Source organism: Tachysurus vachellii, chromosome 13, assembly GCF_030014155.1.
Source record: "Tachysurus vachellii isolate PV-2020 chromosome 13, HZAU_Pvac_v1, whole genome shotgun sequence".
Lineage (NCBI taxonomy): Eukaryota > Metazoa > Chordata > Actinopteri > Siluriformes > Bagridae > Tachysurus > Tachysurus vachellii.
The window spans coordinates 15,743,349-15,770,380 of record NC_083472.1 but is presented as its reverse complement, the minus strand read 5'-3'; the positions used below and the strand labels follow the sequence as shown (position 1 = coordinate 15,770,380).

Here is a 27,032-nt window from a genome sequence, read left to right as displayed (position 1 = left end):
TTACAATGCACATTACAACTGATATGCAATAATCATTATGAAAAATATTTGGTTCTGGTACTAAAATAAACAAGTAACTATTAGATTCAGAGAGACACTGAAGTTTTTCAACCAGAGCTTGTGCTTTAGGATACTTTAGGACTGAACCAAAGCATTTTGGGAGACCATACTTGGCTGAGATATGGGGATGCAGACAGGCCTGAAGTTCAAGAGGGTGAGGTGGAAAAACTGAACAGTAAATGCTGAAATTAGCACTTGCATCATGGACAGAGTGGGATGCTGGAATGCTAGAATGCTAACTTGGAGCCCCATCTTATGCTAGTAGCTACAGAGCTTTGAAAGTTTCAGAGTAATAAATATTCACTTCAGCCCTTATTGTACAACACAAGTCACATGATGACTTGATGAAAATATGTACATGATGTCAGGCATGCATATGAGGCGATGAGAAAAAATAAATCTGACAGTATGGCTATATATTTATCAAGGACCCTACTCTCCTCAGCATACTCTGGCCCTTCTTGTACAGAGCATCAGTGTTGTCCAGGCAGTCCAGTCTATTGTGGAACCACACAGGAAGTTTTCCTCAGGACTGGGACCATCTCCAGGCTGAGGCTTAGATTAACAAAGTACCTCACCAGAGAGGGGTGTGTGAGAGGACTAAGATGAGGTGAAGACCGTTCAGGGAGGGGGTTGGTTGCTAGTCTAGAGTAGGGTGGAAGGGAGAATGCTGGGTGGGAGCGGAAATTGTTAAACAGATTCAACCCATTTGCCCGGCGCTGATCACTATTTGCGGCTCCTCTCCGCCACTCTGTCCATGCCCTGAGATATTTTTCAGTCCTCTCCACGTGTCACAGACATTGTTTTGTGTTAACTGCTCCTCCAGTAGCTGTCATTGCACTGACTCTTCTTATATTTGAGCTCCTTCTGAACGCTTAACCTCCACTTTGTCCCTTAAAGTTATAAATGTTATTGTTCCAGTGTTACCATTTTTAATAACGTATCTCTGTTTTTGAATTAAGGACATATGAAACGTCTTTGCTTGTTGAAGAATCCATTAGTGATGAGCTACCTTACAGTGGTAAGTTTATTTTAAGGTGACATTTTATGTCGTTTTGTGTAGAACCAACCCTAGATTTTAAATTAGTGTAATATCCTTATGAAAGGGCTTTAGAAATTATATCTGTATGTTCTGTGTGAGGCTTTTGCACACCATCTGTAATTTATGTGCTATCTGTCTCATCAAATGAAATATTTTATCAGACCACAGAAGGCTACATATTGAGCTGTACTTATTATTTAGCTTTACCAGTCACTCATTCAATACCATTCGGACACCTTTTAGGTTAGAAAATAAACCCAGCATTGTGCAGTACAGCTGTGTATCCGTTTTCGTATTTGTGTGGAACAATGAGAATAGTGCATCTGAAAGTAGTGGAAAGGCAAGGCCAACACATGTAAGACATTTGGGTTTGAAAAACATGGTTGGATTAAAAAAAAAAATGAATATGGGAGCATAGTTTCAGCTTTTATTTTTGATTATGTTAATATAGCATGCTTGGTGTGAGAACAACTAATGTTTGGGTGATATAAAATATAGGATGTTAAAGTAAATAACACTTATTATTAGTTTGCCTATTTCCTTGCTTACTATAACTGCAATTAGGCAAATCGTTTTCTGGTTTCTCCCTTCAGTCTCCTCTTCTAGAGTTCAAATGCATGATCACTTGAATTAAAGTCTAGTGATTGACTTGATCTTGGAGCTCTTTAGTTTTAATATTGTTTTTTCCTTTTTAACAACAAATGCAGGTTTCACGGGTGAAACCCAGGGCTCATATCCCTCAAATTCCCAAAATGTAAACATTGAATAAATGTTGAATCTAATCTTTTATTACATAATTACATCCATAAAATGGTGATAAAGAATTTAAATTTAGTAGAAACTAGGAAATGCATTTAGAATCTATTTTGAATGGAATTTAAGGAATTAAAATTTGTTAATGGTATACATTTTAACTGCACACCTTCACCTTTGTTAATACAGAGTACTTTGAATATTTTGCTCCTGATTTTACACTTCATCCAGATGTTAGCACTAGGATTGAGAACCAGAACTCCAGACAGGTATGGCGTAATTTTATAATTCTAGTCATTACAACTGAAAAATGTTAGCGTGTCTTGGGGGAAATGAGTGCTGATTTTATTTATTTATTTTATTTTTAATTAATTTATTTATTTTTTGCTGCTGTTGTTTTTATCCCCACCCCTAAACAGTACTTGGAGCAAATTCGTCAGACTGTCTTTGAGAACTTAAAAATGCTGAACCATGCACCTAGTGTTCAGATCCATGATGTTCCCTCAGACCTGCTGAGTTATGAACGAACAGATGATGCTGATCCTGATGAGAGGGGTTCAGAGGAGAACTATTCCAGGTAAGTTTTCACACTTGTCTAAAAATGTCAATTTCTCCCAAAATGCCAAATTCTCCCAATTTGATCCTTAGGTAAGAGCTAGCTAGTGGGTAAGAATTGACTATCATATGATTGTCAAGTGTCTCTCTGATTTGCTAGCAGAGTAACACCAATTCCAAAGTATAAGTGAATGTCAGTAGAGACTATACAAATGTTCCCTAGATCTGAGCCTTTACCTTTAAAAAATAAATAAATAAATAATCTTGATCTAAAATATTTTTGACTGTATTCGCATCCCATATAGAGAAAAGCTCTGCTTTATTGCAGTCTTTGTTAATAAAGTACTTATAAAGGACCTGCTTCTTTCCATGAGTGCAGACATGTTTTACAAGTCCATTTCAGGTACTGTAGGGTATGACCATCAGTTTTAGCAGTATTTTATTATCAATGCAAAACTTCACAGGGAACCAGTACTTTGCTCTTGTCAGAGTTGAATAGGAGAATGTTACTCGCATCCATTGTTTAATGTTAGTTATCTTTGCATAGTTCACTAATTTATTAAGCAGGTGTTTGTCATCTGGCTTTGCTGATGCCTGTAGACGTGTGTCACCAACATAGCCAATACAAAGTTTATGAATAATTGTGCTCAGAGGTACTTTAGATGGACAAGGGTTTGTGGACACTTCCTTCACAGAAAAACAGAATGTTGTTGTAACAGCAAATGGTGGACTAAATCTTGTTCAAAAATCTCATGTGGGTATGACAAACAGGCTTCCACATAGATCTGACTGAGTAGGGGAATCCTGGCTGTGTAAAGTATGGATAGTCGGGGCAGAAGATAAGGTCTGGCAGATTTTTATAATCTTGTCATCATAAAAGAAGGCAACATCTTTAGCAGTCAGGTAGATCCTTTGTAGAAGCTTCAATGATGAAGTCATGTCTGAGGGGAATTTGGACAGGAGCACATGTAAAGAGGAGAGATCTGTGTCGAGTAGTGATTTCATGCACTTTCTCCCTGCTGATCTTAGTTCTCTTCGGTTGCTGCTCAATGCATCTGACAGACAAGATGTACAAAGGGCAGAGGAGGTCCATGGTTGAGGAAAGAGAGGAGACAAAAGTGTCTGTGGCCAAGTACAAGGGTAAGGAGGAAAAGGTCTCAGGGTCAGGAAGAGATGAAAGAGTGCATGAAGGTACAGAGGAAGGGGCGATGGAGCGGATGTTTTGGCAGGTTAGAGGGAAATTTTGGAAGTTGCTTTTAGGCAGGATTAGGAGAGTGATGGTGACGATACCAGGTGATGATGAGCAGTCACATCTTGGAGGTTGAAATCACCAGAGGGGTGCTGTCAAAACAGGAAACATTGAGAAGTGAGTTCATTTCTTCAAGGATGTATCCCAGGAGACCAGGATGGCAGTCGATGACAGATGAAGAGGTTGATTAGAGAGGTAACTGAGCTGGAGAAGAAAACTGCATGTAATTGAAAGGAAATGATGGTTAGAATGAACAAGGGGAGTGGTGTGAAACAACAAACCTGTACAGGAGCACAGTGTGCACAAGACAGAAACATGCAATGTTGTGATATGTTGATGTTGTACGCTAGGATATATGAATTGCACATTACCTTTTTGCTCGCAAGTTTTGTAATCTTATCCGGTATGGGGTTTCCGTTGACAATTCTGTGAAATGTAATTCTTCAGGAAAAATGTGCAGCCACACACAGATGCTGATTACATTCTCAGCCATCTACAGTGGTATTGTGGTGTGTAAGGCTTTATGCATGATCAAAATGGTGAAGATCTCAGAAAAGTAAGGAGGAATCAGCACAGAACTGCTAATATTTATAACATAAGTTTGAAAGGGAATGAATCCTCTGTGTAAAAAGGTTCTAAATCCTGCTTCACAGTCCTTTCCACACAGACACAAATTACTGATTTATTTTTATTTTATTTTATTTTTAACTATTGTTATTTTCTTAAAATTAAACACTTATTTTTTTTGTTATTTTCTTAAACCATATTACACATTCTCACCTTCCTCTTATCAAATAACAAATCCGCCATTGAAGCAGGTCATAGTGAATTCCCAAGTCCTCTCCTGCTTGAGGCCAGTTGTGTGGTCGAGGTGAAGTTAACGTAGTCCCACATTCGAATTGCTGGAAATTTTTGGTCCACCCTAATATAGAACTTTACACCATCTGTTGTTATTCATATGAACCATATCAATAACTATTTAAACAGTGATTACTCCTTATGATTTGTTTTGATCAACAGGCCTGAGGCATCAAATGAATTTTATGATGGCGACCATGACAATGACAAGGAGAGTGACGTGGAAATCTGAACTCCATCTTGAAGAAAAGTGATCTCTTTATTGTTTTTTTTTTTTTTTTTTTAAAGGCTATTCTCTAAATGCTGTAACAGGTGGAGAATAGCCAGTCCTAGTTGCCTTTTTTGTTAAAAAAAACTTGTTTATATGTTTGTAATGTTTTAGCATTTTTTGACTTGCCACTTCCCCTGTGTACCATGGATTACCACTAATTTTTTCATATCTTAATTTAGCTGGGTATAAACACTTTATATAATATTCTAAAACCAGGCATGAAATATTCATACCTAAAGTCATACCTTTCAAAACTAAACAGGCCTGGCTTCAAAAATTACCAAATAACATACTGCAGTTTTAAAATCTTCGTGTACATGTGTTTAAGTATTACAGATGTAATATTCTACAAAGAATACTTAAAAATGAAAAATGTGGTTATTCCATAATGTTTCCAAAACAGGTAGATTTTGTGCACTAGTCTTCACAGGTGGAATTATGAAGTTAGCTACACTGAATGATATGGAAATCCAGTAAGGCTATGAATATTTTTTTAATGTGTGGCACAAGTGCACATGTACTCCACATTAATAATTAAACCTCAAAACTTGTGAACATATCTGTTGGCAGGATTCTTAATTTGAATTTGATATTAAAAACTCTGGATGCCCTTCTTGAAGCAACCCTCTCTTTTTATCCTGGCTTGGGTTGAGTGATGGTCTGTGAATGAAGGCTGGAATCAATGGAAGGGCATTCATTTTTTACTTTCACTTTTCAGTGTTTAAATACACACACTCACATTTATACACGCTGCTCTGTGATCTTAGCTCTCTCTTTGGCTTTCATGACTCCCTCTTTTCCCCTTGCTGCAGCTCACAGCAACAGAGAACATTCATTAATATAATTCAGCAAAGTGTTTGATCCTTAAAACTTACTTCCTTTGGCTCCTCTTTCTATTCACAAACTACTTGACAACACCCCTGCTTCTACAGTATTCAATCCTGAATTTTCTATACTGCTACAACCATAATAAGCAAGTCCAATGGTTAGTAGTATGATAAATGCACACAAATGTACTACACCAAAATTTGTACACTTAATGGCGAGTTCCATGAAGGCAACAAAACTGCGCTGATTCTAGCCAAGCAGTTGCATGACCACTTTAAGGCATTCATTGCTTTGTGCCTTATTCTTGGCAGTGGACTACAATAGCTACAGCACTGAGTTGATTGCTTACTTTGTTGTAAACAAAACAAAAGGGCTATATGGAGATCACTTCATAGTATGCAACATCCATTCAATGGTACATCTACCAGCAGAGGAAATGAATTTAGGCAACAGTACATTCCCATTTGAAAACTGCCTTGCAAATATCAAGTGACTCTTTAGGTCAGAAAAGCAGCCAAGCATTTTTTATATTGATATTTTCTAAGCATGATTCAAACACAGAAGGAAAACCCCCTTAATTACTGGCTAGATGCACAATGCCCAATCATCTCCTGATCAGGATAATCTCATCCTTGCCAAGGTATGCCTAGAGTTGTTTGAGTCAGTTCAGCTCCAGCTCATTCTGACCCTCTAATATTCTATACAAACATTATCTGGTAATAACAATTTCTATGATTTCTAGTCCTGCATGCAGAAGGTCAGACCCTTACAAACAGCTTCTTTGTAAAAATTTCTATGTCTGTACCTTTTGAGAGTCACAAACTGCTGGAACCAAATTCCTTGTGTGTGTCAACACACTTGGCCAATAAATCTGATTCTGATTCTGATCACAATTCCGCTCATATTGTACCTGGGTCTACACAAAATTTTCCTTGTATGTGCTGCGCATTTATATAGCACTAGATTTTGTTAACAGGATCCAGGAGATCAGAAATCAGGCCACAGTGTCTGATAAATTTACCTAAGAAGTAAGGAAACCTCTATGTTTCCATTCATTCATTCATTCATTCATTCATTCATTTTCTACCGCTTATCCGAACTACCTCAGGTCACGGGGAGCCTGTGCCTATCTCAGGCATCATCGGGCATCAAGGCAGGATACACCCTGGACGGAGTGCCAACCTATCACGGCACACACACACACTACGGACAATTTTCCAGAGATGCCAATCAACCTACCATGCATGTCTTTGGACCAGGGGAGGAAACCGGAGTACCCGGAGGAAACCCCCGAGGCACGGGGAGAACATGCAAACTCCACACACACAAGGCGGAGGCGGGAATCGAACCCCCAACCCTGGAGGTGTGAGGCGAATGTGCTAACCACTAAGCCACCGTGCCCCCTCTCTATGTTTCCACAATTTGCCAAAAACATGTACTGCTCTGAAAGCATATCTGCTATCATTATAAATGGTTACACTTTTGCCTTGTGCTAATTTGCATGCATTAAGCAATTAACTCTGCTGCTTATGCAGAGGGGTGTCCTGCTAGTGGTTCAGCTTTCACAATTTCCTATTATGTGACTACTGCATATCTTATGTAGCTGTTTTCTGGGTTCTGAAGTCTGATCCATCTACAAACAAAAATTTCATTTACAACTGCTACACAGTTGTGCTGTTCTTTATCAACTTCTGTGAAAGAAGGGTTGCAGGGCTTAGAACAGTAGAGCATTCCATGACATATGTGCTGTTTTCTGTTCAAGGAGAAGAAATAGTACTGCCTTCTGAACTATAGGGTAATTTCACTGTATTCTACAATGTTACCCGAAGCATTGATTGCTTTTTCAGCTGTTCTGACAGATCTTAAATACATAGGCAGTCCCCCTGCCACGGGAACTAGTTTAGCTGAAAAATAGTCTACCGGTCTTAATTTTCCTTCATGATCTTGCCATGATACAGATGTCATACACCCCCTTTTTTCATCTGTGTGAATCTGTTTGGATCTGGTATATCTAATCTGGGTGTGGATTCAAATCAAAGGCCTTTTCTGCTTTAGATGTCCAAATGAGTACACTGTGGTCCTGTAGACCCTTCCCATGAGCCTAAAGGATTGCATAAATAGGTATAATGGCTCTGCAATAAAAAAACACATGCTTAAAAATGACATTAGTTGTTTCATTGTTTTAGGCTTTGGGTTGTTTTGTATATCTGCAACTCTGATATCTTCTATGCTTTTACCATATTCTGATATCAGCTGTCTCAAGAATATCACCTGTTGTTTTACAAACTGTAATTTTTTGAAGCTTCATTATAAATGGTTGGAGATTCCCAATCTGATTTTCCATTAATATAAAATGCAAACCAAAATTAAGAATATAACATTTTACAAGGTCTGTAATCAAATTTGGGGGTTATTTGCACCAGTGCACAATTTTTAATTAGTCCCACATCATGTTTGCTCAGCGTTCCTTACAAACTGCGTTTAAAGGGGATCATCTACAGACGTATGTGGTAACTGCCACATTTCTTATAGCACATCTGTGTTTGCTTGTGGCATTATCTCAAATGTTCTGTCAGCCAAGGCTACACAGCTCAAAGACATTAGGCTTTATTACAATAGGCTTATATTTTCTAGCTATGAAACACAGTGGGATCTGAACTGGGTTTCCAATCACCAGTTTTCACACATTTCAATGTTCACCCTCATAAGTCTTCCCACTTCTCTTTTTCATCTTTTGATCGAGACACGTGGGTATGAATTCTCCATACGTAATTGGTGTGTCTTCCCTGGCCTTGTATTATACACAGTCTTATTTCTACAGAACATCTATAACCCAATACAAATTCTTTAACAATAACACATCTGTTTCTTTTTATTTCCCAAACCGCTCTTGTTCCTTTCTCCAGTGGACTGCAGAGGAGTCTGTGGATGACCCAAGCTCTGAGGGAGTGAGTTGTTTCCGAGGACGTACCTGAGAGACCTAAGCTAAGCTAAAGTTAGCACTGCCATTTCTGTGATAACTAACTCGTGGACACGGCATTACCTTATTTTGTGAGCCTTACATTTGATAATAGCTATACATTTAGTATGTATCATGACAGATATTAATTGGACAATTTGTTCTTGTAAAACCTCTGTTTTCAAACAGCTCCAAAGAGACGACAATCAATGTATATGGTAACAATCTGAACTTTGACTTCAGCAGGCATAAGAGCTTTTACATCAGCTAGTTGAGCACAGTTACTTACAATATTGAGACCCTACTTACACAGATGTTTTTCTAAGTGATCTATAAATCATGATTCATCCTAAAAATAAACTACTTCTGAGTTTCGAATGATAGATAATTCAAAATCTGGTCACAACCTAGTGAACGTTAAAGATTTTGCATCACAATCATATGTACTACATTTAGCTAATTGTGAGGCATTCCTTCTTAGTTCCTGCTTATGTTGGGTGCAACAGCAGGACACATTGCCTGGTAAGATAGATATATATACACATATATATATATATATATATATATATATATATATATATATATATATATATATATAATTTAAACAAAGTGTTTGTCTCTGTGTAAATCTCTGCTATCAGAGCTATAACATGATAACACCATCATCCCACTGTCAAACTTTCTTTCAAATTGTATTTTGTTATGGTTATTGAGGTAGCTTCAGCTGAGGAAAAAACAAAATGGCTCCACAATACAAGACTGGCTAAAGGCTGTAGGTGACCTTCAAAGGTACAGACATAAAATAACAACACTGTACATTTTATTTACAGTCAATGCTATACAATTATATATTGTATAGCATATACTATAAAATATAATATTTTAAAAAAATTAAACAAAGACCACAATATACAGAATATGAGATATTCTGAATTATTCTAATGTTGATTAATGATTTAAATTACATACATATTGGCCACACACTGGACTGTATACTGTCAAATCTAGCTTTTGTAGATTTTTAATAAGATTTCTAATATTTATTGATCTGTACAATAGGCACGTATGGCTTTAAACAATATGGAAAAGGGGGGCAAAGAAGGAGAAATAGAGAGTATCAAAAAAGAGAAGAAATAAATTAAACAGTGACCCAGAAAGCAGAAGGAAGATGCTAGAGAAGGAAAAAGGTCCAGAAAGTGCAGGGCAAAAAAGCAAGTAGATCCCCCCATAGTCCAGTAGTCCAGAGTATCAAACTGGCAACTAAGAGCAGGTGTGAGCTTGCAAGTTAGAGGTACAGGAGAAAAAGGCATTAAAGGGAAGTAAAAGTTCTGAAAAAAAACCCTAAAAGTTAGCAATAGTACAAAGTTGACTAAGAAAGCAAAAGTCATGAATAAAGAAGGCTTTAAAAATCTAATCAAATATCAAGCATAAGGGAGGAAGCAAAATGGATAAACGTTGCCCACAGACAGAAAGAGAAAACATGGTATTAGAAAGTCAACTTAGGAATCCTAAAATAAAGAGAGCATGATGTATAGTGACCACTGGTGGCTAGCAAAGCCCATTGATGTGGACATTGAGCACCAAGATGTAAATCATGCCATAAAACGAAGCTCTGCAGGTTATTGACTTCATAGATCAAACCCCTGAGGTTATGGCCTTCATAGATCAAATATGCCCAGTGTCAGTTGCCCAATACTGAAGTAATGCAGGTTAGATATAAATGTCAAAGTAACTTTGATTGTTATCAAAGTAATGATAAGATTCTCAATGATTTATGTTAATTTGTCAATCAGGTAATAGGCAACACTGACATATAAAGTATTTTAATCTTTGCTCAATTTATTCAGATAATGTAATAAAACAGGAACCTAAGAATTTAGGGGGGTTTTTTTGCCTAAGAATATTGATCAAACATGTTTAATATTAAAAAGGGTTAAGAATTACGTAATTTGTGAATTGGAATTGATGAATTTTTCACAATAGTGTGAAATCATAAAAATGCTGAGCATTTTATTTTATCACTTAGCTCTTTTATTGAACATCACAATTAGATAACTGAAGTCTTTAGACTCTTTTTAAATGCAGCAAATTAAAATAGCAGGATTTAATGTGTTTGAAATAAACGTATGAAGAGAATGTATGAAGTGTATAAATGCCAGTTGTCAGAAAAAAGCTTTTTGACCTTATACTTAATTTATGCTTAATTTGAACTTATACATTTACCAGGACTTACATCCCTCAGTGGACAGCTCCTATTCTTAAACTACCTTAGCTGTGTCTTTGGGTGAATATGGTGGCCATAGAAGCTTCTCTCCAATCAGCCAGCTGTGTGGCAGAATTTCTGGGCCACCATTTTGCAATTAAACAATGCATTAATGCTTCATTTTTTTTTTAACTCCCCTAGAATTACAAGACTAAACTAATTTAAACTTTCCCTTGGAGATATAGAAAAAATGAGAAAAGCAGGAACAACTTATGTTAAATACAAGCGTCTCTTAAAACAGCAACAGTATGTTGTAATGTACAAACAATTCATTATGTTATATGGATGAGTGGCATAAAGACATTTTTGTCAGGACAAAGGAAATATTATTGCTGTAATATCTTGGAGACTGGCTACATCAAGATTGTCATGCAACCCTCCACACTTTACAGCAGCCTGTGTTGGTTGACTCAAATGGATAGGAGAAAAATGTCTCAATTTTGAAACTTTTGAAATAGGACAAAAATCCCTACCGAATCTACTTCAATGATATTTTGTAAAATAGCAATGAGGCCAGCTATTATCTCTGTGCACTACTTACATTTCCATTTACTGTATTTAGCAGACACCCTTATCCAGAGTGACTTACATTTTGTTTCAATTTATAAAACTGAGGGTTAAGGGCCTTGAACAGGGGACCAGCAGTGACAGCTTGATGGACCTGGGATTTGAATGCATAACCTGATTAGTAGTCCAAAGCCTTAACCACTAGGCTCCACATCCCTACATAACACTTGTCAGTGACAGCATTTCTAAACTGTTTTCCATGACTTTGGAGCAGTGGACCATCAAAATGTGGTTGACAAGTTGCACTTCAGTGGCTTTGGTGACTCTGGATTTGGCATTTCAAATAACCTTTTCACAACTTGCTGTAAGTGAGGCTATTGCAAAAGATGTTTTATTTGTCCGAAATAATGCCCAAAAGGAAATCTGATACCTTATTCAGAAAAAGAAAACAGAAAACAGAAAAAGTTCTTATACGTATGTTGATTCTATTATTAAAATAATGCTATTTTTGAAGCACAACAGAGCCTGTGTACAACATAAATGAGTGCAACTCACTCACTTTCCGGCGATCTGATAACGCTCTTGGTTTTAGACTAAACTCAACAGGTGTGTAGGTACTCAGAAGCTTTAAACTTTCTGAAATTTCAGCTACAGTTTTAGTGGACAACCTAGTGATATGTGATCTACCTCTGATCCATAAGTTCAAAAGTTTCCTAATGATGCCTAAGCAACATACAGTAAGTGCATATAATTTAATGGAAACCCGGTAAACATTTTTATCAAGCTAGCTGAAGGAGAAATGTTTTGGTTCAAGTTGTGGTCTTCTTCAATCATATCATTTCAGTCAGAATCAGTTATCAACTTTGCATCAGTTTTTGGGTATATTATTTCATTTTGCCACTCACCCACTTGAACACATTTGTAACAGCCTGAGTAGCCATTGTGAGATTTGGTATTTTTCACAAAGGCTCTGGAAGGGTATCACACACAAAAGAGCATACATGCACCGATAAGTTTCGACCATTGTAAACAATACCATGCATCAAATCATCAGTCAAGTCTTCAATAAATGGCTTTAAGAACTCAAACATTTACTTGGGCTTTTTCATACCATAGTACGAGGAAGGGATGTTTGGTATAATCAGAATTAAAGAATCGAAGAATACTGCTTATCAAAAGTGGAAGCCCATCTATATTGACCTGTAATTTAACTGTTTGCAATTGTTTAGGAATTGCAATTGTTTAAACATTTGAAAAATACTCAAGTGCGGTGAGTGCAACAAGAGAGACAGAGAAGGTAGAAGCCCAATATCACAATCTCCCTAAAAAACTCACTGGTTGGCACTTCCGATTCAGTATCAAAGTCAAAGGCTGATGAGCCAGCTGTGCCATTATTAACATCGTGCATAATGGATTGATGCAAGAGAACCTTATCAGACACGAGGGAACCTCTGTAACGGAATCATTAGAGTCTTAACCAGATGACATAATGTCAAATTTAGGGAACTCAACATAATCATTTACTGCTTCAACACTGTTTGCCATGTAACACAGAATTTTGTGTACTGATGGTTTCATTATATTATTGTAGTATTTCAGACTTTATCACTGATTTAAACAAATCAGAAAAAGTAAAAAATGAAAAAGCATTTTGATGTAGTTATTAACAACAAATCAATGTTAGTTTAATATCCCAGTCTCCACCCATTTGTGCTGTCAGAATTCATCAGCATTTCAAGGTTGATTCAACATACTTTAAATACTGAAATATCAATCTGAAGATGGTGGTTTGGATGAAAACTCAACATTGTATCATTGTCACCTTGCTATCTGGGAAGCAGAAGGTGTATAGTCTTTATTATATATATAAATGCCATCAAAAAGTATTTCAGAAATCAAATGATTAATCAAAGTACGAGACAATCAAAATGGGACAAGGAAACAATATTCAAAAACAAGTTGATTTTGAAAAGATATGACAATGGAAGGTATTAATAACCTGATACTCCAAACCCTTGTGTAATTCTGCAAAAGTATAGTATTTTCATTTAAGTTAAATGACGTTCTTTTGGCTGCTCCCTGTTCGGGGTCGCCACAGCAGATCATTTGGTCCGCATATAGTTGCTGGTCATATAATTAGAATATCATCAAAAAGTTGATTTATTTCACTAATTACATTCAAAAAGTGAAACTTGTATATTATATTCATTCATTTCACACAGACTGATATATTTCAAATGTTTATTTCTTTGAATTTTGATGATTATAACTGACAACTAAGGAAAATCCCAAATTCAGAAAATTAGAATATTACTTAAGACCAATACAAAGAAAGGTTTTTTAGATTTTTTTATTTTTAGAAATCTGGGCCAACTGAAAAGTATGAACATGAAAATATGAGCATGTACAGAACTCAATACTTAGTTGGGGCTCCTTTTGCCTGAATTACTGCAGCAATGCGGCATGGCATGGAGTCGATCAGTCTGTGGCACTGCTTAGGTGTTATGTGAGCCCAGGTTGCTCTGATAGTGGCCTTCAGCTCTTCTGCATTGTTGGGTCTGGCATATCGCATCTTCCTCTTCACAATACCCCATAGATTTTCTATGGTGTTAAGGTCAGGAAAGTTAGCCGGCCAATTAAGAACAGGGATACCATGGTCCTTAAACCAGGTACTGGTAGCTTTGGCACTGTGTGCAGGTGCCAAGTCCTGTTGGAAAATGAAATATGCATCTCCATAAAGTTGGTCAGCAGCAGGAAGCATGAAGTGCACAGATAGCGTCAGAAGCGTCTCGCCTTGGCTATAGACAAAAAGGACTGGACTGCTGCTGAGTGGTCCAAAGTTATGTTCTCTGATGAAAGTAAATTTTGCATTTCCTTTGGAAATCAGGCTCCCAGAGTCTGGAGGAAGAGATGAGAGACACACAATCCATGTTGCTTGAGGTCCAGTGTAAAGTTTCCACAGTCAGTGATGGTTTGGGGTGCCATGTCATCTGCTGGTGTTGGTCCACTGTGTTTTCTGAGGCCCAAGGTCAACGCAGCCGTATACCAGGAGGTTTTAGAGCACTTCATGCTTCCTGCTGCTGACCAACTTTATGGAGATGCAGATTTAATTTCCTGACACAACCTTTTAATTTTGCTTGGAACCGGCACTGAGAGGTAGTGCTTCAGTGGTTACCTGCACGAGAATCCAACTCGGGTAGCACAATGAAAGCGCAGCTTCCTACCGCTGGACCACCAGGACACCTAAATTAAATTACTAGTTGTTACTAATTTGTCGGTAGTATCGGTAGAGGGATTTTTTGCCCTCTGTTTCCCCTCTAGTGATGGCCAGTTTGTGAACGAATCGTTCTTTTGAACCAGTTCTTTTTAGTGAACTGTATGAACCGGTTCACCAAATCGGACTGATTCGTTCTAAACAGTTCGCGTCTTGAGTCAGCGCTGATCCACAAGTTACTAAAGTTACTCACTTTCAGTCATGCCTGACAGTTGGTCCGACTCTAAATAAACTAATATCCCGGAGTATATGTAACTCCTGTACACTGAACTGAGACATGTTGTGCTGTGAGAACTGTGAGCTCGAGCTGTTGATACTGCGCATGCGTGAATTACTGAACCGATACAGCGAATCATCAGTACAGAACTGAGAATTGCTTGTTTCGGACGCGTCCGAGAACCGATGAACTGATACAGCGAATCATCAGTACACTGAACTGAGAACTGGTTCTTTCAGACGCGTCCGAAATACTGAGAACCGATTAGCTGTTGATACTGCGCATGTGTGAACCTTCAGAGCAAATTATACATATTGGGGGATATGCATAGTAATTAGTCATAGGCTATTAAACATTTTTATAAAAAAAAAAAACAAAACAAAACAAAAAAAATCTTACAACTGTTCACTCAATATGTGTCAGTTAATTTTACTATTGACTGTTTTGCAGGTTAGTCTGTATTTTTATATACCGCTTTTTGTAAATTGATGAAGATTAGTTTATTAACTTTATATCTTTAAGACACGTAAAACATCCACGTTTGCACATCAATGCCTGTACTGGGTGTTTTAGTTGCAAAACTTAAATGTAAGAAACGTATTCAACTAAAGTTATGATTACAAAGAACTTTTCGAATGTGTTAAATTGATTGTATTAATATCTGCCGGCAGCGGGATGATGGAATTTGCGCCATTACGTCATTGTGAATGACGTCATTACTTCAGGACGTAAAAGAACTGGTGAACTGGATTTTTGAACTGGTTCATTAAATTGAACTGTCCGAAAGAACCGGATCGTGGAAAAGAACCGAACTTCCCATCACTATTCTCCTCCTGCTTCAATTCTTCACACTCCATCCCAGTAGGTGGCGGAAATGTACCGAGAGTTGGTTTGCCAACCGTCATAAAACCCAAAAATGAAGAGGAAGAAGACGTAAACTACGAGAAACAGGCCGTACTGGTGCAGCATTTTTCATTCCCAGGTTTGAAGTAGCAGTCAAAATGAGGACAACAGATTACCTGTCAGTCTACACTGTGGAGTTAGTAGCAATTTTACTGGCATTATAGGCTGGGTGCAGGGAAATAATCCGAACACATAAGCCTCAGACAGTTTATCAGCATTATTAAGCATTCAGTCTGGGAGAGCGTCATGTAGACAAGACCTCATTCATCAAATACTCCACTTGCTTCTCACAATTCACAATAAAAGAATAGATGTCTGCTTCCTTTGGGTTCCTGCCTATGTAGGGGTGGAAGGAAATGAAACTGTGGATACACTAGCAAAAAACTCTACAAAACATGAATGCTAATCTCACGTCTTAGAATGGGTCACACTTGTTTAAATACAACATTGTACAGAATTGGAAAACATCCTACTGGATTATGCACTGATTGTAATGTACAAGAGACAGTAAAGCATATTTCTGTCAGGACCACTTTGTCAAATTAGAATTTATTAGATGATAGCATACAGTTAGTGTTGGCGGTATGGTTCTGTTCTGGGCAGGAATCCACGCGCATGCAAGGACCGAGCGGGGAGAGCAGCAACTGAAAATAGAATAGACCCCCTATAACAGAACCATTGATCATTTATTTATTTTTTTTGCAAATAATAAATGGATAAATAAACAATTAAATAATTAAAGAGAGAAAAATATGTGGAGATTTAAGACGTGAACTGGTACACGAACACAGATTCCGGCATGGTGGAGTCGGGGTTGGAGGAGAAAGCGGCGCAATGAATGGGAATTTAAATGGTCGAGTAATATGGATGTCCTAACCGGATTGGTGCGCGTCGTGGACAGCTGATTAACAGCTGATGCACGCTTGACGTCGTGGCCAGCTGATTAACAGCTGATGCACGCTTGACGTCGTGGCCTGCCAGAACTTACGCGATGCTTGATACTGTTAGACTGTAAAAAATATGAAGAAGATAGGGCTGAGTTAAAGGCACGCATGGATGGACAAAGCATGACACTTAAGCATTTATTAGGAAAAGCATCTATGAGAATACACAATGTATTAATTTTGTTTCTGAAAAATACTGGGTTAAGTGAGAGAATTAAAGGTTTTTGTTTTTTTGTTTTTTGTTTTTTTTAAATACCTCTCTCCTTTGACGTCATTCTAGTGCCCACACTCCAGTCTAGTAGGTGGCGGTAATGCACCTTTAAGATGAGTTGCCAACCGCCATTAAACTCGAAAGAACAAGAAAAAGAAGAACGTAAACTACGACAGTACGGACAGATCCGGCCACTCGACAAGTAGAGGAATTGTTTAAGTATCTAAGTAAGGTAGGCCCGTAAATTTTCCCTTACGTTATATTTCTTTTTCTTAGCAATTAGTAATATGCATTGCATGGTCAAATCATGAAACCCATTATATTAATGGGTTTTTAATGTTATATTTTATGTAACCTCCATGAATGTCATTCAAGGTCTTTTGAATCGCTGTCTATTTGGGTAGGTGTTTTTTATAAACAGCTGCTAGTAAATGCTATGTTTTATTTTACCTCGTAAGCTAGGTATAGAACTGGATCTAAAATTAATAGTTAGCTTTAAATTCCAAACTGTGACCTTGTTTAAATATATTTTACGTTTTAGCAGATTACTAAAGTTCAAGGGTTGAAGGTATGATTTCATAGTTTAGCCACAATTATGGCCTATGCCGGATACAGGAAGATCATTATCTCTTTTGCTTGTTAATTCATAAACACAGTTCTAAACGCTAGCTATCTAAACCAGACATGTAGCCGCCATTTTGGAATGCAAATCCTCTGTTTGATTTTTAACGTCGTATGTATATATAGATCTGGTTCTTAAATTAGAACTCAGCTTTAAACGACAAAGCATAGCATTGGTTTAATTTATTTTACAAAATCGTATTTTATTATTATTATTATTATTATTATTATTATTATTATTATTATTTGTACAAAAACTGATGTAATGTCTCTTGAAACAGCTCTTTTGACACAATGGGACGTCACTTTGGAGACTTGGCCAAAATAAGACACATAATTACCTACAGCATTTCACCCTTTGAACAGAGGGCTTTCCCCCACTTCTTTTCAAAGGGAATCCCCAATGTTTGGAGACGATTTTCATCATCTATATTCAAGGTTGCACCTCGTAAGTACCTTAGTACTTGGACTTGCATTTTATTGTACAGTTGTTTAATTTTTTTTACATTGATTTGTACAAATAATTTAGCAGGTCCACCAAATAAGTGAAAATGTACTGTCCCATTTCATGTTTTGCTTGCTTGGGCAAAAACAATTTGAAATGTCTGAAATATCATTAGCATGCATGTGGTATGCAGAGAGTGTCTGTAGATTGTTTCTTAAATATTGTAACATCTGGTATTGTAACATCATTTCCAATCAAGTACACAAACACTTGAGCTTATGCTAGATGTAACTGGCAAAATGCATTGAGAAGTACTACAAATATACACCCAAGAACTAAGGAGAAGCTAGGTGGAACAAGTTAATGTTAAATCTAGATTTAAATCATCTAAAGCAATGCTTTCCTGAGGTTTATGGTTTATTTAGGAAAAAAATAATTTTCAGCTCTGTTTCAAGTGGTTAACATTTAGCCTGGCTCATGTCTGAGACAAGATGGAAAATATTAATAATTCTCCTAAACCTTGTAATAGCTGTAGGTATAGAATGTTACACAGGCCAAAATACTAATAACAGTCAATTTTATTTATTTTTGGTGGACTAGCTGGGCTTGTTGAGAAGCTTGGATTAGTGCTTCATGCAAAACTATTCCGCATTTAAAAAAAAAAAAAATCAGGTATGCTTGTGGAGACCAAGTACAGATCACGTTTTTTTTTTTTTTTTTTCTGCAGTCATACTCATGTAGTCCATCTTATTTATATAATTTAGACAATTTTGTCACCCTCTATAGCTAATTTTTTCATTGTCAAAGAAAACACTTTTGGAAAATGGTCAGATATTACTTAAATATTTCAGCAGTTCTCCAGTGATGGACAGAAAAGTGTAACCCCAAACTGTAACACTAAAGTTTTGAAGAATGCCTTCTAAATACTTCCCTTAAAGCATGTTGGGTACTGTTACAATAACCAAAAAAGCAGTTTGGTCTGACATTGTTTCAAAAGCTCAATTTTTATTGATTTATTTTGTAATGTCTGTCAGGTGTATGGGGCTGATAAGGATTCTTGATGAGGGAATTTCATTAAGGAATGAAAACAAATTTGTATATTTCTCAAAATCTGTCAAAAGTATGTGTTCTATACAAATACATGCTGTTAATGTTGATTGTTAATTCTGTTCTATGATCAATTTTAATCATAATCTAATTCTAATTATGGCTGTGCATTTGTGTTTAAAAGGTAATAATTTCTGTTCTGTTTCTGTCACAGCAATGATTTTGATGTACCTTACATACACATGGGGCAATCATGTTCATGAGCAGAGCAAGAGGAAGAATGCTATGGACTTTGAGAATGACATGTGAACCAAGTCTTTATCTCTTTCTTTGTGCTCTCTGTTATTTATAATTAAAAAGGATTGTATTGAGTGAAAAGCAGGGCTTGTGACTCATTTATTCTAAAATATATTTGTCCAAAGAGCAAGACATTATTTTGTGATTGGATGGTATAACATCGAAGCTCTTAGGCATATGTGAGAATGAATATAATTGAATGATCCAAATGTTGACACAATTTGCATACCTTTGGGAGAATTTGCAAGATTTATTTTTTTAAAGAAAACGAGCGAAAAGGCAAAATCTATTTTATTTCTTATAGAACTGTAAGGCATAACAGAATGGCACAAAAAAATAATGAAATACCTGTTCTCAATCCCATGCAAAAGTTTGCATACATTTAGTTCTTAATATTGTGAATTGCCACCTTTAACACACACACACCGATCATGTAAAATTAGGACACCCCATGAAAGCCATATGGCCATTTGATCTTCATTTTAACAATATTGGAAGATTCAAGAAATATGAAATTTTTTTTTTATTTGTACTTAAACTGGATAAAATTACCAACAGGCGTATCACATATAAAAAGTTCTCAATCAGCCATCTCCCTGTCTGAAAAGCAGACTGCAAGATGCGTAAAGAAGTCTCCAAAAACCCTATATCATCTTGACCTAGCAAGCTCTTGCTACAGTTGAAGTCAACCTGCATGAATCTACAAACAGAAAGACAACACCTTTTATCATGGGAGTTGTGCAAGGAGGAAACTTTGCTGTCTAAGAAAAATGAGGGCACTCAGAATTCACAGAGACAAAGGCCAAGACTTCTGGAATAATGTGCTTTGGACAGATGAGTCTAAAATTTACTAATATTTGTTGACCATGACCGAACATTTCCGCAAAATAACCCTACCCTCAACTGTGAAACATAGAGATGGAACTGTTATGGTTTAGGATGCTATGCTCCAGCAGGACCTGGTCAGCTCATCATATAATCCACTATGAATTCTACGTTGTATCAGAAGGTGCATGAGAACATGAGATCATCTGTCAAAAGAAATCGCTGAAAAGTAAAAAACTTGGAAGAAATTCACTCAGATTTTTTACTTTATAGCAAACACACAAATCACTGATGTAGCGCAAAAAATGTTTTGTTCAATAGCTTAACATTATGGCTTCTTTTTCCAGATCAAGTATAGGAAAAAAATTGAGGAAAAAATTATGGAATGATGTTTTGATTTCCATTTCTAAAACAAAGACCAGGACAAGTCTAACAATACTAATTAGTCATCAGTTAAAAGGGAGTGCCTACATGCCTTAACAAGCTGTTGGACTTGGCTAATGGAAAGGAAACATGGTTCCAATGAAAGAGTTGATAGTTGAAACAGTGGAAAGTATTATAAAACTCATTCAACAAGAAATTTCAACACGAAGTGTGGCCAAAGAAGTTGGTTGCTCCCAGGCAGCTGTCTCAAATTTGTTGCAAGTGTGAATTTCTTCCAAGTGTGTTGATTCCATGTTTTTATATATGAATATATGTCATGTGAAACAATTAGGACACTCCATTAAATATTCATTTCTTTTATTAAGAAATGTGAACCTGTCTATTTCTGATCCTGTTGAACTTTTTGAACCATGTAAAATTGTGATTGCAGTGAAAAAATACAGTGTGTGGTAGCTCTGTTAATGGAAATATCTTGACGTGAGAGGTGAACAGAGACAGACCTCAAATAACCAAGCATTCAAAATGCACAAGACATTGCACCTTGATTCTATGAGGATGTCATTAGGTGACGTCTTGTTAGTACATATACTGTAGACACAAATGAATTGCAAATGACACAAATCTTATCAGGTAACCTGAGTATGTGACTTTTTTCAGCATACTTAACATGCTTGACATTTCTAGCGTGACTGTTTTTGTATAGGTACTATATAATGAACGATGCAGGCTTTTAATGCAAAGTGAGCAACATGTAGAGCTGTGGACAAAAGTTTTGAGAATGAAACACATTAATTTTTACAAAGTCTATTGCCTTAGTTTTTATGATGGCAATTTGCATATAATCCAGAATGTTATGAAGAGTGTTCCAAAACTTTTGGAAGATGGCTTAGTGTCAAGAAAGGCAGCACAGAAGCCACTTCTCTCCAGGATACACATCAGGGACAGACTGGTATTCTGCAGAACGTACAGGGATTGGACTGCTGAGGACTGGGGTAAAGTCATTTTCTCTGATGAATCACTTCCCGATTGTTTGGGGCAGCCAGAATAAAAGCTTGTCTGGAGAAGAAAAGGTGAGCACTGCCATGAGTTCTGGGTCATGCCCTAACAGTAAAGCATCCTGAGACCATTCATGTGTGGGGTTGCTGCTCAGCCAAGGGAGTGGGGACACTCACAATTTTGCCTAAGAACACAGCCATGAATAAAGAATGGTACAAAAGCACCCTAAGAGAGAAACTTTTCCTAACCTTCGAAGAACATTTTGGTGACGAAACATTGCCTTTTTTTCTAGCATGATTGAACACCATGCCATAAGGAAAAAGTGATAAGTGGCTCTGGGAACAAAACATAAAAATTTTGGGTCCATGGTCAGGAAACTACCAATACCTTAATCCCATTGTGAACTTGTGGTCAAGCCCTAAGATGTGGGTGGACAAACAAAAACCCACAAATTCTGACGGACTCCAAGCATTAATTATGCAAGAATGGGCTGCCATCAGTCAGGATGTGGCCCAGAAGTTAATTGACAGCATGCCAGGGCGAAGTGCGGAGGTCTTGAAAAAATAGGGACAGAATTGCAAATATTGACTCTTTGCATAAACTTAATGTAACTGTCAATAAAAACCTTTGACACTTATGACACTTCAGTATACCATAGTAACATCTGACAAAAAGATAAAACACTGAGGAAACAGAATTAAAATTAATATTTGTATCATTCTAAAAACCTTTGGCCATGGCTGTACAAATTTTAAACAATTTAAACGCATATCCAGATCTAAAAAGCACCTTTGGCACTATTTATTCAAAGTTAACAAAAGGGTATCTTGTTCGTAACCCTGTTTGTCCATAACCATAATTAGAAAAACATGTCACTGGACTGGATTTTCTGCAATATAGTGCTCTTTTATATATTAAATATTAGTTTTTATTTCCAGTGTACAGGACTATGTAAATTGGAGTACAAAAAAATCATTTCAGAATATGTGGCTTATGCTTAGATTCTAGAGCATTGTAGCTCCACTGGATACTAGAGTAGTACTTTGTACAATATAATTGTGTATTTTTAGATTGTAATTAAGATAGTGTTCATGAGGCTTAACAACCTTCTTTTTGAACAACCTTCTTTTTTCTGATCTTTTGATTTTGATATTATGGTACCATATATTTGCTCATGACCACACCAGACAGATTACTGAGGTTAATAATGTACTAGATTTATTAGATTTACTGAATTTATTTAATGCTGATTTCTGCCCCTGGTTCACATTTTGGCCATGTGTCGTGACAAATGTAAGGTATAATAACATTTTTCTAGATTTAGACAGGTTATTGCAAAACGCACATGCCTAAAGTGCCAAAATTCCTTTTGTTAAAAAACTTTAATGTGGTGTTTGTCTTTTTTCACAGCATTGTAAATTAATGTATTGTGGAAATTGAACAATAATTAGTGCTAAGTGACAAAAGATTTTATGAAACAAAGTTTTTATTCAAAGAGACGGTTACATAGTAATCAATTTTAGCTGAAAGGACAACTTGTGCACCAAACTATGGTTTAGATGTCTGGCAAAAATTGGTTTAAAATGCTGTTTTAATAGTAAATATCTCTGGCTACTAATGTGATGCTTGTCATGTGCACTAAAAATTAAGTAATGCCAGAAGACTGCGTCAGAAAATAGGTTGTCATAGCCTGCAAACATGGAGACAAGTGTTTCTATCCATTGTGGTCCCATGGTTTTCCAGATGTCCATCTAGTTAGCTACTGAATTCTGGACTAACTGAAGCTTGCTTATACACCAATTGGAACATCAAGATAATAAGACATTACAATAATCCAACCTAGAGGCAACAAAAGCATGACATTTTTTTCATCTTGTAGTGACATTATATTTCTTATCTTAGCAATATTTATAACATGAAAGAAGGCTACCCTAGTGATAGTATATACATGAGCTTCAAGAGAAAGGCACCCCTTTTAACATCCCTTTCAAAAAGGGTTTGGTTGCTACTGGTATTATCTGTTTAAAGAAACATGCAACTAAGGGATCTAGTACACAAGTTGATGATATTGAAGAAGAAAATAGTTAAATTAAATTGGACTCTTAAAAGAGAGTGAAACATTCTAAGTGCTGATCAGATATAGTAACATTGTTTTCCATCTGATTAGCTATCGTCTGGTTTTAAATTAATATTCTAAGATTAAGTTTTTTTTGCATAATATTCTCGTCATTGCTGATGCATATCGATGGCGTGCATTTTGCAATGGTTTTATTCCTAGTTAATTTTGCTGAAGTATTAAATAAAATGTTATTTTTGTTATCTACAATTAGGGCGAATATGTATGCTGATCTAACAGCACTAAGATTTTATGTTTCCTTCCATGCTGCTTGAAACAAGACCAATTTAGTTTGAGTCCATTTATGTTATAATATCCTATACAAATTAGGAGCGCTGAGTCAACTTGACCTTGTCTGTTTTGACTGCTTATAAAAAATGAAGTATATATGATTTTTTCACCTTTTTATTCTAACTTGTTTCCAACATATTAACATATATTTTGAAAAGATTTTTGTAATATTTGGTATAATAAACCTCATTAATATGCAAAAATGCCTCATTTTCTAGTAAAAAAAACAGAAATATTGAATTATTTTCACTATAGAGGCACAAAAGTTGATGCACAATTACAGGCTGGTATACTTCAAAGGCAGGAGATTGTTTTGAAACCATTTTGACCATTTTTAATGTCAGCAAATAATAAAACCTGTTTTTTTCCAGGCCAAATTGACTTGAATGCTTATAAATCAAAAATTCTACAATTATCACCATTCTGTGTGTAATATCTATTTTACACTTGTAATATCTAAGTTGCCCACCTAATGTGATCTGATCAAATACAACAGGCTACACACACACACACACACACTCAAAAACATGGCATAGTTTCATGTGAATAAAACTTCTTTTACACTCCTTATGTTTTTTTTATTATACTTAATTTATGAACGATAAACCTTATAAAATTATGCCATGTTTTGAGTAAAATAAGCAGAAATTATTAAATATTATTTTGGATAACCACTGACTGATGAATGTCAAACATTACTTAGCATACTGTATCTCCAGGCCAAAGCTTACTGATGCAACAAAATGTATAAATGAGAGAGAGGAAACAAATATGATTTACAAAACAAATGTATTTTATTTTTGAACTTCTTTATAGAAATATGAATGTGTGTGTGTGCGCGCACGCGCCAACTGAAATGCAATGTCCAATTTGTGTGTTTGTGTGTGTGTGTGTGGGGGGGGGTGTTTTGGGTGCGTGTGTTAGTGGACATTTTATGTGTGCATTTTTGTGTCTGTATGTATGTTCATTGCACTGAAAAGGGCAAAAGTGTGACCTATTGCCCCACTAAATGTGGCCGGGTCAAAATGACCCAAGCTGTTCCAAAACACAAAGTATATATTGTTCTGAACACATAGTTCAACGAAAATAGACAAAATTAATTTTGCTTGCAAAGTTCATAATTTGGAACAAAAATTTCAGGCAAATATGTGGAAGAAAACCCACATATTATGACACATTAAGTTATGACACATTAAAATCTTCCAGCCGAGTCAAAAAGACCCAGGGAAAATATGAAGGTTAAGGAGTGTATGTGGTATACCAGGGTGCAAGTTTTCTCTTTTTTTCTAATTAATTTTCTTTTAAGCTGAGTTTTCTAGGAAAGGCAAGTGCTTTTCACTCCAGCTGCTACTCCTGGTTAAAAGCCACTCTGGAGGATTTGATTGGTCTTAGTGCTAGAGAAGTGATGTTGAACAGATTAATTCTGAAAGGAATCTGTGTTTTACAATCAGCAACAACCTATGTAACAGCCTGTCTAAACCGGACACTTTCAAAACAAGGTTAGCTTATTCACAGGACTTCAAACGTGGGTAATGGAATCTTCAAAAATCATTGTCTGTCCAAAGTCTAAAAATCAGGATGGCACACCCCTGTAGTTTCTAACAATTGTAATTGAAAGGTACCATCAACATAGTCCTATTCTTTGACTTTCCTTTCTTTCTTAGTTTGGCTCTGTGTCATTGGTCACTTGTCTTCTCTTGGGGTAGAGACCTGGGGATATGGTTTAGAGTAGAGTACACCATGCCTTTTTGCTTTAGAGCATATAGAGGAGTGGGAGTTGAGTCCATTTCAGGATCCCAATTTTATGATTTCCGTTTTACCTCAATCAAATAAGGATCCAGCGTGTAAGGGCATTCAGGCTGTTTTTTTTTTTTTAATCATATTGTGTCATTTGCCTTCTTAACCTGCTTCCCTAAATACTTTCTGCTTCTTCCCCGTCCATCCTATATGCCTTACAATCTGCTTTAATTGGTTTAGGTCTTCCCTGTTTACCTTCAGGTAGGGCATAATGTTTTTCTGCACTGTCTTTCCTCCTCCTTTAAACAACTTTTGAATTAATGGAGATCACAGTTTCCCCCATTCTTATGTTTGTGAACATTACCTGTAGCTATTCAACTGTATCTACTATTTTGTTGCTGTTGCCACATGACTTGCAGATCCGGAATGGAGTTCCAGCTGCCGCCATTCAGCTACACATCCTCATGTTGTTTCATGCTGACAGAAATGCAGCTCTATGCAATAAGGCATGCAGTAGTGGTGTGTGTGTTTATATCAACATGAAATGGTGCAAGAACTCTGTGCTTGTTTCTAGTTACTGCTGATCGCTAGTGGAGTTTGTGACTGTTAGCTGCAGGACATTTTATTTATCACGTAAATTCACCACTGTTTTCATTGTCAGAGTGTACATTCCCACCAGTGCTAATGCTCAGGTGGCATTATGTGAACTCTATGCGGCTATTATTATTTATTAATTAAGACTGTTTATTATCGCAGAGGATTTCAATTATGCAAATTATGAATCGGTGCTCTATGAAATCCATCAGCCACTTTCTGGTCAGCAGAGACACCCTGCGCATGTGGCAAGGCATCCAGGCGATCACAAACTAAGACAACTTCACCTGCCATGTGATCGTGGCATCTCCCTCCCAGATGTGCTGAACAACTTCTATGCTCGGATTGAGGTGCAGAGCAATGTAGCAGCAAGGAAGACCATCCCTCCCCCCAGTAACCAGGTAAACGACCGATGTGAGAAGAACTCTATGCAGAGTTAACCTACGGTCCTACTACACCAGACAACATTCCTGGCAGAGTGCTCAGTAAATGTGAAGAAAAGCTAGTGTATGTCTTGACTGACATCTTCAACATTTCCGTGAGCGGCACTGTTGTTCCTAAATGCCTCAAGAAAACCACCATTGTCCTCATGCCAAACAATTATCATCGCGCCACACTCACACCCATCGTAATTAAGTGCTTCGAGAGGCTCGTCATGAGGTACATCCAGAACCAGCTATCACCTTCAATGGACCCCCCTGCAGTATCTTTGCCTAATATTTAAATTTGTTTGATGATCTGAAACCTTAATTTGTGACAAATGTGCAAAAAAATAAAAAAATCAG

At 36.7% G+C, this 27,032-nt stretch overlaps 2 protein-coding genes across 7 annotated transcripts in view; both read left to right on the top strand.

The window, feature by feature from the left end:
• The window catches only part of hdac3 (histone deacetylase 3), a 448,843-nt gene that overhangs the window by 10,825 nt on the left and 410,986 nt on the right, over positions 1-27,032 (top strand). For 3 of the 5 annotated variants that reach the window (XM_060885399.1, XM_060885403.1, XM_060885404.1), the window contains 4 exons: positions 1,023-1,081; positions 2,045-2,124; positions 2,275-2,432; positions 4,680-5,407. In XM_060885399.1, coding sequence (XP_060741382.1) covers positions 1,023-1,081; positions 2,045-2,124; positions 2,275-2,432; positions 4,680-4,749 — 367 coding nt within the window. In that variant the 3' untranslated portion in view covers positions 4,750-5,407. Of the gene's footprint in view, positions 1-1,022; positions 1,082-2,044; positions 2,125-2,274; positions 2,433-4,679; positions 5,408-27,032 lie in introns of those variants that run through there. The other 2 variants (XM_060885402.1, XM_060885400.1) reach the window with 1 other exon arrangement.
• LOC132856345 (cytochrome b-c1 complex subunit 8) lies at positions 16,968-19,385 on the top strand. Of its 2 annotated transcripts, none has more exons than XM_060885901.1 (3): positions 16,968-17,126; positions 17,797-17,963; positions 19,222-19,385. In XM_060885901.1, the coding sequence occupies exons 2-3, from the start codon at positions 17,810-17,812 to the stop codon at positions 19,314-19,316; spliced, it is 249 nt and encodes an 82-aa protein (XP_060741884.1). In that variant the 5' UTR covers positions 16,968-17,126; positions 17,797-17,809; the 3' UTR covers positions 19,317-19,385. The 2 variants fall into 2 exon arrangements, with proteins under 2 accessions (XP_060741884.1, XP_060741885.1); XM_060885902.1 differs by having other exon boundaries at positions 17,015-17,121.

What these genes read in the sequence shown, in the direction of transcription:
- LOC132856345 (XM_060885901.1), top strand. Translation starts at nt 17,810, where the DNA reads ATGGGACGTCACTTTGGAGACTTGGCCAAAATAAGACACATAATTACC. An exon ending in TATATTCAAGGTTGCACCTC is followed by an intron (nt 17,964 to 19,221) that starts GTAAGTACCTTA and finishes TTTCTGTCACAG; the next exon opens with CAATGATTTTGATGTACCTT.